At 32.8% G+C, this 11,468-nt stretch overlaps 3 protein-coding genes across 4 annotated transcripts in view; all 3 read right to left on the bottom strand.

Moving 5' to 3' along the window:
• LOC104748993 (protein MARD1-like) lies at positions 7 to 1,443 on the bottom strand. Of its 2 annotated transcripts, XM_010470572.2 has the most exons (3): positions 1,250 to 1,443; positions 281 to 1,095; positions 7 to 167 (listed from the first exon to the last, which is right to left on the bottom strand). In XM_010470572.2, the coding sequence occupies exons 2-3, from the start codon at positions 1,042 to 1,044 to the stop codon at positions 98 to 100; spliced, it is 834 nt and encodes a 277-aa protein (XP_010468874.1). In that variant the 5' UTR covers positions 1,045 to 1,095; positions 1,250 to 1,443; the 3' UTR covers positions 7 to 97. The 2 variants fall into 2 exon arrangements, with proteins under 2 accessions (XP_010468874.1, XP_010468873.1); XM_010470571.2 differs by having other exon boundaries at positions 281 to 1,443.
• Positions 2,838 to 4,066, bottom strand: LOC104753159 (protein MARD1-like). Its single transcript, XM_010475448.2, has 2 exons — positions 3,865 to 4,066; positions 2,838 to 3,710 (listed from the first exon to the last, which is right to left on the bottom strand). The coding sequence occupies exon 2, from the start codon at positions 3,657 to 3,659 to the stop codon at positions 2,838 to 2,840; it is 822 nt and encodes a 273-aa protein (XP_010473750.1). The 5' UTR covers positions 3,660 to 3,710; positions 3,865 to 4,066.
• The window catches only part of LOC104748992 (F-box/kelch-repeat protein SKIP30-like), a 7,965-nt gene continuing 6,993 nt past the window's right edge, over positions 10,497 to 11,468 (bottom strand). Inside the window, exon 3 of the mRNA XM_010470570.2 lies at positions 10,497 to 11,468. Within this exon, the coding sequence (XP_010468872.1) occupies positions 10,668 to 11,468 (801 nt within the window). The 3' untranslated portion in view covers positions 10,497 to 10,667.

Raw genomic sequence — 11,468 nt, 5'->3', positions numbered from 1 at the left:
AAAAAAAAAAAAAACAGAGAAAAGAAGAAGAGGATGATGCTGTGACAAAATCAAGAAAACATTAAAAATGAGAGTAGAAGAGATGGAGAGAGGGTTACTAGGTCTCCATTTGATCAAGAAGCATCTCCTGGTACCTGCACTCGCTGCTGCAAAACCCTTTCTCTCCTCTGCAACCCACAAACCATTGCTATTAAGTTTAGTTTTGCAACTCCATGATTTGTCAGTCTGACCATATATATATATATATATATATAGTGATAGAGATAGATTGTGGACGGACCTGTATATATAGATGTCTTGTTTCTGGTCAAGATTCTTCTTGCAGGTGAAGCAATAGCTTAGAAAAGTCTCCGTGTTCTTGGCGGTATCCATCGCCATGGCTACTAGTGGTGGTAAAGAAACAGAGCAAGGAGTAGCCTCCACGAAAACAGAGTTGTCGAAGATATGAGTGATGGTTGGGTTTGGACCGTGAGATATGACGCGCGTGTAGTCCTCCGTCTGGTCAACCTCGCTCACGGCTAAGACCTTCTTCGCCTGGACACAAGGACTGAGTTGTCCCTGTCCCTGTCCATGACCATGAGCAGGGTATCTCATCCCGGTTTTAGTTCCAAAATCAGCTGATGGGATCTGGACTCTGAGTTTAGAGCCGAAAAGGACCATCTTGTTGACAGGTTTACTCGAGTGGTCTCTGCTACTGTCTCCGTATTTGACGAGATCGGCGAGGCCAAAGGTGTCAGGTGGGTGAAACCTTTGGGGATTAGGGATCGTGGGCTCGAAATAGGGAGTGGGTTTAGTGTTTTTGGAGGAGAAGAATGATGGGCTAGCTTCGAGGATCGAGGTAGGGCTGACGAGAGAGAAATCAGAGTCAAAAGGAGTCATCTTTGAAGCAAAAAACCTAAACTTTGGGGAGCTAAAGAGGGAAGATGAAGAGTGGCAAGTGTTGTTGAGTTTTGAAGAAGAAGAAGGTGGGGGTTGATCAGCCATTAGAGACGACGATGCTTGTTGTTTCTTCGTCACGGCTGCTCTAGGTTTGTTTCTCAGCATAGTGAAAAAGAGCCGTCAGATCCGGTAAGGGCAAGGATCATAACTCAGTAGCTTCCATGGAGGAGTAAGTAGAGAGTGAGAGAGAGAAGAGAAGATGGAAAGCAAATGAGGATTTCAGTGCTGCTTTGTAAGTTGTGTAACTGTAAGAGTTAAAATATCTTTTAAATGAAAGAAAAAGAGTGAATAGAGAGAATTTGGTACATACAATTATTCTGACTGCTTCTTCTGCTCATATGGGGACTCTCTCCTCTCACTCGGAGTGATATATGAAATGATGATCCTCTCCTCTTTCACAAAAATCAGATTAAAAGTTGCTTTCCCCTTATCTCTTTTTCTTTTCTTTATTCGAAAGAGAGATAGACAGAGAGAAGAAAGTCATCTCGAGAGAAGGGACGTTGTGGATTTAACCCTTCAACATTTATTATTTACATTTACACATTTCTCTAGCCATTCGTTCATTCTTCTATACATTTTTTATATGGTTGAATGAATGTATATCGTACTTTTTACTGTCGTCGTGTTCGTGTAACAACATTGTGGACTGGACAATTTTTTTTATTTTTTTTTTTACTTTTTAAATGATTGAAAACATAAGCAAAAAGATAAATCAATTTTGTATTTTTGTGGTACAATACACTTTACTTGTTTACTAGGTACACTTACATTATTCGTGCATTGATGTTTGGGCCTCTGTAAACGCAGGCTTTTTTCTATTTTAAAAAAAAAATCATAATTTCTCCTTTTCTATAGTATAGTATTAATTCTTACAATTTGTACCCATTATCATATATACGGCATATTGGTCATTATTTCGTTTGTCTTTCTCTAATCATAATTCATTTTTCATTTGGATTACTTGTTTGATTAATCAAAGCATCAGAGACGACGTTATTTTTAAAAATGTTTATTCAAACAATTATATTGGTGGAATCCTAATGAGTCTAATAGTAATAATTTTAAACCGTTGCATGGATATATATAAAAAAAACTCAATGTGAATTAGGGAGGGCCTACACCTGCACCTGCTTTGCTTAATCCAATAATTAAGATCTACTTAAGCGCCACGTGTGATTTGTCCACTAAACGTTGATTGAAGAAGGGGTCTTGATTTGATATACACCATCTATCTATACTATTAAATAGAAAACAGAATTAGGTATTAAAAAAAAAAAAGCATAATATATATACCTATTGTCAAATAGACCCATTTGCATACACAATAAAAAAAATAAGTTAAATTTCCCTAAAACAATAGTAACAATATTAAAAAAATAAATGATTAACTTTTTTTTTTATAACTGGTTATAGATTTCATATATTATTCTCATATGGATATAAATAATAAATAATTAATTTTGAATATATTAACTTTTCAAAATATTTTTCAAAATTAAATATTAAACTAATGATTTTCTCCGTAAATTTAATTAGAACATACCGTCACTATAAAAAAAATTAAAGCCAACAAGATTACAAAATGAAATTAAAAATATTATAATAAAAATGAAATTATTTCTATTAATACTTTTTTGAATTTATAAAGTTATTAAAATTTTAGAAAATAATAAGAGATTTCCGCAATTTATAACATACCAAAAATGTAACTCACTATTTAACAAGATTTCTATAACAAATGAATCTCATTAATTTCGAATAGTATTTATGAAAATATCTTAACTTCAATTTTAAATAGATGATTTATTTTAAGAAATCTTGAAAGAAAATCAGTAATTATTCACCAAATTTCTAAAACTAACCTTATATATTTACTCTCATCGGTTTAATAGGAAAATCTAGACAATTAATTCAAAATACAAATCTAANAGTGATAGAGATAGATTGTGGACGGACCTGTATATATAGATGTCTTGTTTCTGGTCAAGATTCTTCTTGCAGGTGAAGCAATAGCTTAGAAAAGTCTCCGTGTTCTTGGCGGTATCCATCGCCATGGGTACTAGTGGTGGTAAAGAAACAGAGCAAGGAGTAGCCTCCACGAAAACAGAGTTGTCGAAGATATGAGTGATGGTTGGGTTTGGACCGTGAGATATGACGCGCGTGTAGTCCTCCGTCTGGTCAACCTCGCTCACGGCTAAGACCTTCTTCGCCTGGACACAAGGACTGAGTTGTCCCTGTCCCTGTCCATGACCATGAGCAGGGTATCTCATCCCGGTTTTAGTTCCAAAATCAGCTGATGGGATCTGGACTCTGAGTTTAGAGCCGAAAAGGACCATCTTGTTGACAGGTTTACTCGAGTGGTCTCTGCTACTGTCTCCGTATTTGACGAGATCGGCGAGGCCAAAGGTGTCAGGTGGGTGAAACCTTTGGGGATTAGGGATCGTGGGCTCGAAATAGGGAGTGGGTTTAGTGTTTTTGGAGGAGAAGAATGATGGGCTAGCTTCGAGGATCGAGGTAGGGCTGACGAGAGAGAAATCAGAGTCAAAAGGAGTCATCTTTGAAGCAAAAAACCTAAACTTTGGGGAGCTAAAGAGGGAAGATGAAGAGTGGCAAGTGTTGTTGAGTTTTGAAGAAGAAGAAGGTGGGGGTTGATCAGCCATTAGAGACGACGATGCTTGTTGTTTCTTCGTCACGGCTGCTCTAGGTTTGTTTCTCAGCATAGTGAAAAAGAGCCGTCAGATCCGGTAAGGGCAAGGATCATAACTCAGTAGCTTCCATGGAGGAGTAAGTAGAGAGTGAGAGAGAGAAGAGAAGATGGAAAGCAAATGAGGATTTCAGTGCTGCTTTGTAAGTTGTGTAACTGTAAGAGTTAAAATATCTTTTAAATGAAAGAAAAAGAGTGAATAGAGAGAATTTGGTACATACAATTATTCTGACTGCTTCTTCTGCTCATATGGGGACTCTCTCCTCTCACTCGGAGTGATATATGAAATGATGATCCTCTCCTCTTTCACAAAAATCAGATTAAAAGTTGCTTTCCCCTTATCTCTTTTTCTTTTCTTTATTCGAAAGAGAGATAGACAGAGAGAAGAAAGTCATCTCGAGAGAAGGGACGTTGTGGATTTAACCCTTCAACATTTATTATTTACATTTACACATTTCTCTAGCCATTCGTTCATTCTTCTATACATTTTTTATATGGTTGAATGAATGTATATCGTACTTTTTACTGTCGTCGTGTTCGTGTAACAACATTGTGGACTGGACAATTTTTTTTATTTTTTTTTTTACTTTTTAAATGATTGAAAACATAAGCAAAAAGATAAATCAATTTTGTATTTTTGTGGTACAATACACTTTACTTGTTTACTAGGTACACTTACATTATTCGTGCATTGATGTTTGGGCCTCTGTAAACGCAGGCTTTTTTCTATTTTAAAAAAAAAATCATAATTTCTCCTTTTCTATAGTATAGTATTAATTCTTACAATTTGTACCCATTATCATATATACGGCATATTGGTCATTATTTCGTTTGTCTTTCTCTAATCATAATTCATTTTTCATTTGGATTACTTGTTTGATTAATCAAAGCATCAGAGACGACGTTATTTTTAAAAATGTTTATTCAAACAATTATATTGGTGGAATCCTAATGAGTCTAATAGTAATAATTTTAAACCGTTGCATGGATATATATAAAAAAAACTCAATGTGAATTAGGGAGGGCCTACACCTGCACCTGCTTTGCTTAATCCAATAATTAAGATCTACTTAAGCGCCACGTGTGATTTGTCCACTAAACGTTGATTGAAGAAGGGGTCTTGATTTGATATACACCATCTATCTATACTATTAAATAGAAAACAGAATTAGGTATTAAAAAAAAAAAAGCATAATATATATACCTATTGTCAAATAGACCCATTTGCATACACAATAAAAAAAATAAGTTAAATTTCCCTAAAACAATAGTAACAATATTAAAAAAATAAATGATTAACTTTTTTTTTTATAACTGGTTATAGATTTCATATATTATTCTCATATGGATATAAATAATAAATAATTAATTTTGAATATATTAACTTTTCAAAATATTTTTCAAAATTAAATATTAAACTAATGATTTTCTCCGTAAATTTAATTAGAACATACCGTCACTATAAAAAAAATTAAAGCCAACAAGATTACAAAATGAAATTAAAAATATTATAATAAAAATGAAATTATTTCTATTAATACTTTTTTGAATTTATAAAGTTATTAAAATTTTAGAAAATAATAAGAGATTTCCGCAATTTATAACATACCAAAAATGTAACTCACTATTTAACAAGATTTCTATAACAAATGAATCTCATTAATTTCGAATAGTATTTATGAAAATATCTTAACTTCAATTTTAAATAGATGATTTATTTTAAGAAATCTTGAAAGAAAATCAGTAATTATTCACCAAATTTCTAAAACTAACCTTATATATTTACTCTCATCGGTTTAATAGGAAAATCTAGACAATTAATTCAAAATACAAATCTAATTATCCAGATACATTCAAACATATTGTATATGCATTAACTGAAAACTAAATAAGTTTTTAAAAGATTTTATACAGATTTTTTAGTTTTAAACGTAAAGGCAAAAATGTTTACTCTTTCGAGCTTATGAATAGAGTAATCGACCTAACATTCACATATCATATACACCACTTTAGCACTATTTTTGTTTATATCTCTTTGTTTCTGCACAAAAAAAAATGTCTCTGTATTAAGTTTATGATTTATGATTCTTATGATTTGTTAAATTTATAATTTTTTGTTGTGTATATAATAAGCATATACAAATCAAGATCTTTTTCGAAAGCATACAATTTTCTATCTAGAGATTGTGTATAAGGGATGATTGTGGTATGAACGGGTGTTCATCCAATTGACATAGCATCTACAAAACAAGAAAATTACATTTGATTGCTTAAAAAAGTCCACCTTTTTTATATGAACCCGGTAAACCACAAAATATTATATTAGTGTTTGTTTTATTCAGTTTTTCTATAGATTTATTTAAGAAACCTCTGTAAGAAATTCTTATTAGAGTATGTAGTTGAGCTTTGCATTAACATTAATTAACTTTTGATACCAGCAAGGGATACGTATACATAAACTATATAAGTATAATTAATCTTCCATGACTATATTGTAATCAGTTGTATGTATTAAATTATATTATTTTTATTTTTTCAAAATATATGATGTTAACGGTCTTTATTAAAATGGCACTATAACTTGGAATGTATATTGAAAAGAAAACAAAAAACACACATGGTAGTAAATCTTATAGTATACAAATTTCTAATTCAAATCTTAAATTACAGATTAACACTCAAACACCCAAATATTCATAAATAAAAATGACAAAATTTTGGGTTAATAATGTTATACTATATAAATATGTTTACACATACTAAATAAATAATTCTTACTATTTTCAATTGAACTAGCATAAGTTCAAAATAAAATAAAAATAAAAAATACATAAAATATGTTCTGTTACAGTTAAAAATATTAAAAAAACATAATCTAATATAGGTGAAACATATATAAAATAGTAAGAATAAAGAGGTCAATTAATTTTGTAATATTTTTATTAAAACGTATGATATATAGAAATATTATGAATTATATTTATGTTTATTTCATACGGGAGTACAAGAATTTATGTATCCGTCTAGTCCCCTCCCATTTTCAATCGGAAATTTGTCCCATATCCGGAATGTCTCATATCCGGAATGTCCCATATTGGGAATGCTTTCTGTTATGCAACGAGAATTTGAGAACGAGTGTAGGACATAATGGAACATGACAAAACGAAAAGAGAGTTACGACCATCCCTAAATATTTGTATATGTTTCAAACGGGTTTTCATCGCTGTTAGCGGTTATATATCCAATTTGATATTTTACAAATTTAATAGAATCTAACAGCTCATTTATTTGATTTAGTTTGTTACCAGTCAAACCGTTACGTTGTTCCAAATTTTAAGATACTAGTGAAATCATTATTATTTTCAATTTTCAAACATTAATAAACCAAACTAAATGTCAAACTAAAATCTCAATTAGTATAAGTTTGATTATATATACAAAATTAATGTTGTTTATAAACATTACCCCGCACGTGCGGGTCCGAACCTAGTTATTACTTACTTTGAAGACAAATTTTATACTACTCCGTATAATAATATATACTTCCACTAATCACACTGATTTGATTATAAAAAAACTCGTCCAGTCCATGTAAGGAAGATGCAACCACTTTTATTGTTGGTTGATCTTGTTTTTCTCGAATCCCATCTAACTATCGCATTTTGTCATTGTTTAAGCTCGTCAACTTCTTATTAAGTAGTAATCTATATCATTATTTTTTAAGTACATTTTGGTTTATGCCCTTCAAGTTTTGCTTATTTAATATGTCTTATTTACAACATTAACCCCTAACAATTTTCCTAAAATAATATGTTGTAGGAACTCAATTAATGGAACTATTTAAATCTACCTAATTTGATACGTTTATTGCCATAAATAGTTGGACAACTATACATTTCGATTTTTCTACAAACAACTCTACACATTAACTTTTTAATCCCATAAAAATCTTCAAACCTATTTTAATAGATCTTTAGAGAAAAAATCTGTTAGTTTCCCCAAATTATTTCGGCTTAATTAATAGTTTTCATTTAATATTTTCTACATTTGTTGAATGTGATAATATAGTTTCCCTAAATTATCTTGGCTAAATTAATTGTTATTCTCTTTTAAACACCATATATATATATATATATAGATGCACTGCATAGTAACATGATCTGTTTACTTTTATAAAAATGAATTTTAATTGATAAATTAAAAATAAAAATAATTAATTTATATATACATTAAACACATAAAATAACTATTACTTCTCACATATCTCTATATGATTCTACCTAAAAAACACAATCAAGCGGTGTACCGTGGTCAAAACTTAGATAACATAGTAACATTTATATTAAAAACAAAAAAACCTAACCATTTTATTTAAAATCATATATGAACATTAAAATCGTCCCATAGATTCAATAAATAGTTATAGGTATATAATTTAAAAATTAATAAAACAATAGCAAAATAACAAACAAATATAATATACGTATTTAAAATTTTAAAAATATAGTATCGCGGTGTACTGCGAGTTAAATCCTAGTATTTTTCTTTTTTAATGTACACATTTTTTATAATAACATAACTAATAAATTCGTTTCTTCCTCATAATTTTTTTTTTTGGGAATGATACCAAGATCCAAGAAGGGATAGTAAAAGTCCTTTAATTCGCAAGATTATACTATAATCAATCGGCCCCGTAATCTCATTTAACAAAATGCTAATAAGTGCTAAACTAACACAAAACAAAATGAAACTATTGGTAAAGAAAACAAAAAAAAGAGTAAGAAACTTTTTTTTTTTTCTACTTTTTGTTTGACCAAAGAAATCGGATAACTATTCATTACGATAAAGGGAGTATGTAAGTGATAGGGAGTGGGGCTGGGCTACTAGAAAATAGGGTACCCACATGAAAAAGACAGGAGTATGTGTGTGTGGCTCCTAGCTAAGCTAGCTTCTACGGTTTCATTCACGTATCAATAATCGCGTTTTCTCTATTATACACGTACGTATTCATATTATTTAGGGACGCAATAATCATAGTTTGGCCTTTTCTTCTCTACTCGTGTATTTGTAGGCCCCGTCGATGCAACATTTATTTGTATGTTTGTTATGTTTGTTTGTCTATTATGTATTACACAGGGATATAAATTAATGTTGGTTGTTTTCATTGCTTCAAGGTCTTCTTACTTGTTGCCTCAATGGGTCTGCCATTTTGTTATATTTCTATTTCAAATGGATTTGCTTTTGTTCTCTTTCTATAGATAACGATCTGATTAATTTCTTACAAAGAATAAGAAACAAATAGCGACTACTCATCGATATAGATATATATGCCATTGAATATTAGGTGTCCCTCGATTCCGTATTTGTATTTGTAATAACCAGTCAATAACGTTTCTGATGCTGCCCTTAATCACACGACGTACTAACCATAAACATATGCAATGTAGCAAAGTTTGACGCCCAATCCAATACATAGACGTGACTCTTTAAAATTGATTTAATTCTAAATCACCTGACGTGGGGGTTAGAATTAATATAGATAGATATATTAGGGTGGGATCAGCACTAATCATCCATTTGATTCGATAATGGAGAAATTTTCAAATATTTCTTTCAACACCATGATTTCTTTGACGACTCATCATCTTTTTACTCATGGTTATTCATTAACTACGTGACCAAGTGGAATATGTGTTTATCAAGGATATCAGAGTCATATCACACTAAATACCAAGATAAGCTTTGCTAAATTCCGGGCTTTGCGTTAAACTTGACTTAACTCCTTACTCCTCGTTAACCTAGAATGTTAAAGGCTATATTTTAAAATCATTACTTTTTAATTTGTATAAGCTCTATATTCTAGATTATGTTTTTTTTAGCAAATTCTTTTTGCTTGACTGCGATAAAAGAAACTACAGTTAATTACGATTACTTGTTTCTGTTGTTGTTGCCTGTTGGTATGAAGATGTTAAATTATTTCCGATCATGGTTTAAAAATTGGCTACCTTGTGGCCTTTCTAATCTTGCAAAGAGAAACTTTTTGGACGCAAAGAAAGAGCAAGTTAACAAAGGAGAGGTCCATTTTCTTATATCAGCGCTTAAAATATTATTTGTATCGAGGTTTGCACAATATTAATAAACAAGATTTTTGGGTAAGAGCGGAGCATGTCCTTTTATTAATGAGAAATCAGGTCGTCACTAACAAAGAATCGAGCTGTGTTCGTCAACTTACAAGCAAGTTGACAACCATAGTAAGACAAGCTCAAAATAAAGAGCGAATTACAAAAAGATAATAAACTTAGGTTTTGAGGAAGAATATTGCTCTTTAGATAATGTTGGAGGTTTAAATCCTCTTTTCAATAAATATCTCGAGCTATTTATAAGCGAATGTTGAGTTAGGATTCTCTAGATTTCCATCGCAAATTTCCGAGATTGCCATTTGAGATCGGCCCATTTAGTTTATTGGGCTTCCTTCCTTCTGTCGGGTTAGAATTCCAACTTGTTTTGTCCTGTCAAGTTTTGTTGGGCCGAGTAGATATATAGGGGCATAGCCCATATCTAACAAATATCATGTTTAAAACCCACATTGCTCTTTTTGGTTGTTTAAGCCCAACACCGAAATAAAATGAGCAACGTGTACAGACATAACCTGATAATAACCCCACATATAAGCCCAATCAATGATTTGTAACCTTACTAAAACAGGCCAATTACAAAATCTATAAAATATGGACTGCTTTATTTATTTTTAGAACAAAAGAAATTTTTGATCATCATAGTACGTAATGGGATAGGATTGTTTAGAGAAGGATATTAACACAAAATCAGGCTAACTGTAAGATGTATTTGAAAATATAACAAATGGTATGTTTGGATAATATTTTTTTTTCTCAAAATCTACTTACTAGAGCTATTCGTTGTTTACCTGTCTCAACAAAAACAATAAAAAACATTTAACAAACACGAAGAAAATCAAAAGACATACAAAACAGAAAGATGTCATCTTGAAAGAAGGATGATCACATCATATTGTCAACTGTGTGCAGCCAAGGATCGTCCCACGACACCTTGTCATCGGCGCCACCTTCCGCCACGCTGGACGATCACTCCCAACCGTCAAAGCGTCTACGTCTGATAAGGGCTTGATGTCCCAGTTGAGCCTATCAGGTCCAATCACTCCTCCTACGATCAGTACCTCCTCACTCAAACTCGTCATGGCCATTCCAATCCTCCGCTTAAACTCTGAGGCAGACGCAATCATCTTCCACGTGTCACCTTCTTGCTTGAACACCAGCCCGTGGCTCATCACGTAAAGCACGTCCTCAGCAACAGCCATCGGACCTTGCGGCCAGCCGTAGTCTTTCACAGCCCATCCGAGTTTAAAGCTCTCAAGAACCTGCACGGTCGATAAGCCTTTGTGCAAAACGTGAACTTTCCCATTAACCACAAGACCCGAGCAGGCAGAGTTATGCGTCCGGTGGAGATCCGGGATCGAAGTCCAGAGGTCATGATCAGGATCATACATCTCAGCTCCAGATATGGACTTCCTGCAAGTGGTGAACCCGCCAGCAACAACAATCTTGCCGTCAAGAACACAACAGGCAAACATAGCACGGGGAACGAGCATTGAAGCGCGAGGAGTCCAGCGTCTCTGTAAAAAGTCGTAAGACCAGACCTCATCGGTAGCGAAGGTACCGTCGTGATCACCGGTAAGGGGATCGACAGCGTCGCTGCCCCCGCCCAAGACAAAGAGCATACCGGAAGTGGTGACAGCACCGAAATGGGCAAGGTGGCGGATACTGGAAGGGAGGAGAGGGAGAGTGAG

Source organism: Camelina sativa, chromosome 16 (genome assembly GCF_000633955.1).
Source record: "Camelina sativa cultivar DH55 chromosome 16, Cs, whole genome shotgun sequence".
NCBI classification, from domain to species: domain Eukaryota; kingdom Viridiplantae; phylum Streptophyta; class Magnoliopsida; order Brassicales; family Brassicaceae; genus Camelina; species Camelina sativa.
The sequence above is the reverse complement of the archived record's forward strand: the minus strand, read 5'-3'. Positions and strand labels throughout refer to the sequence as shown.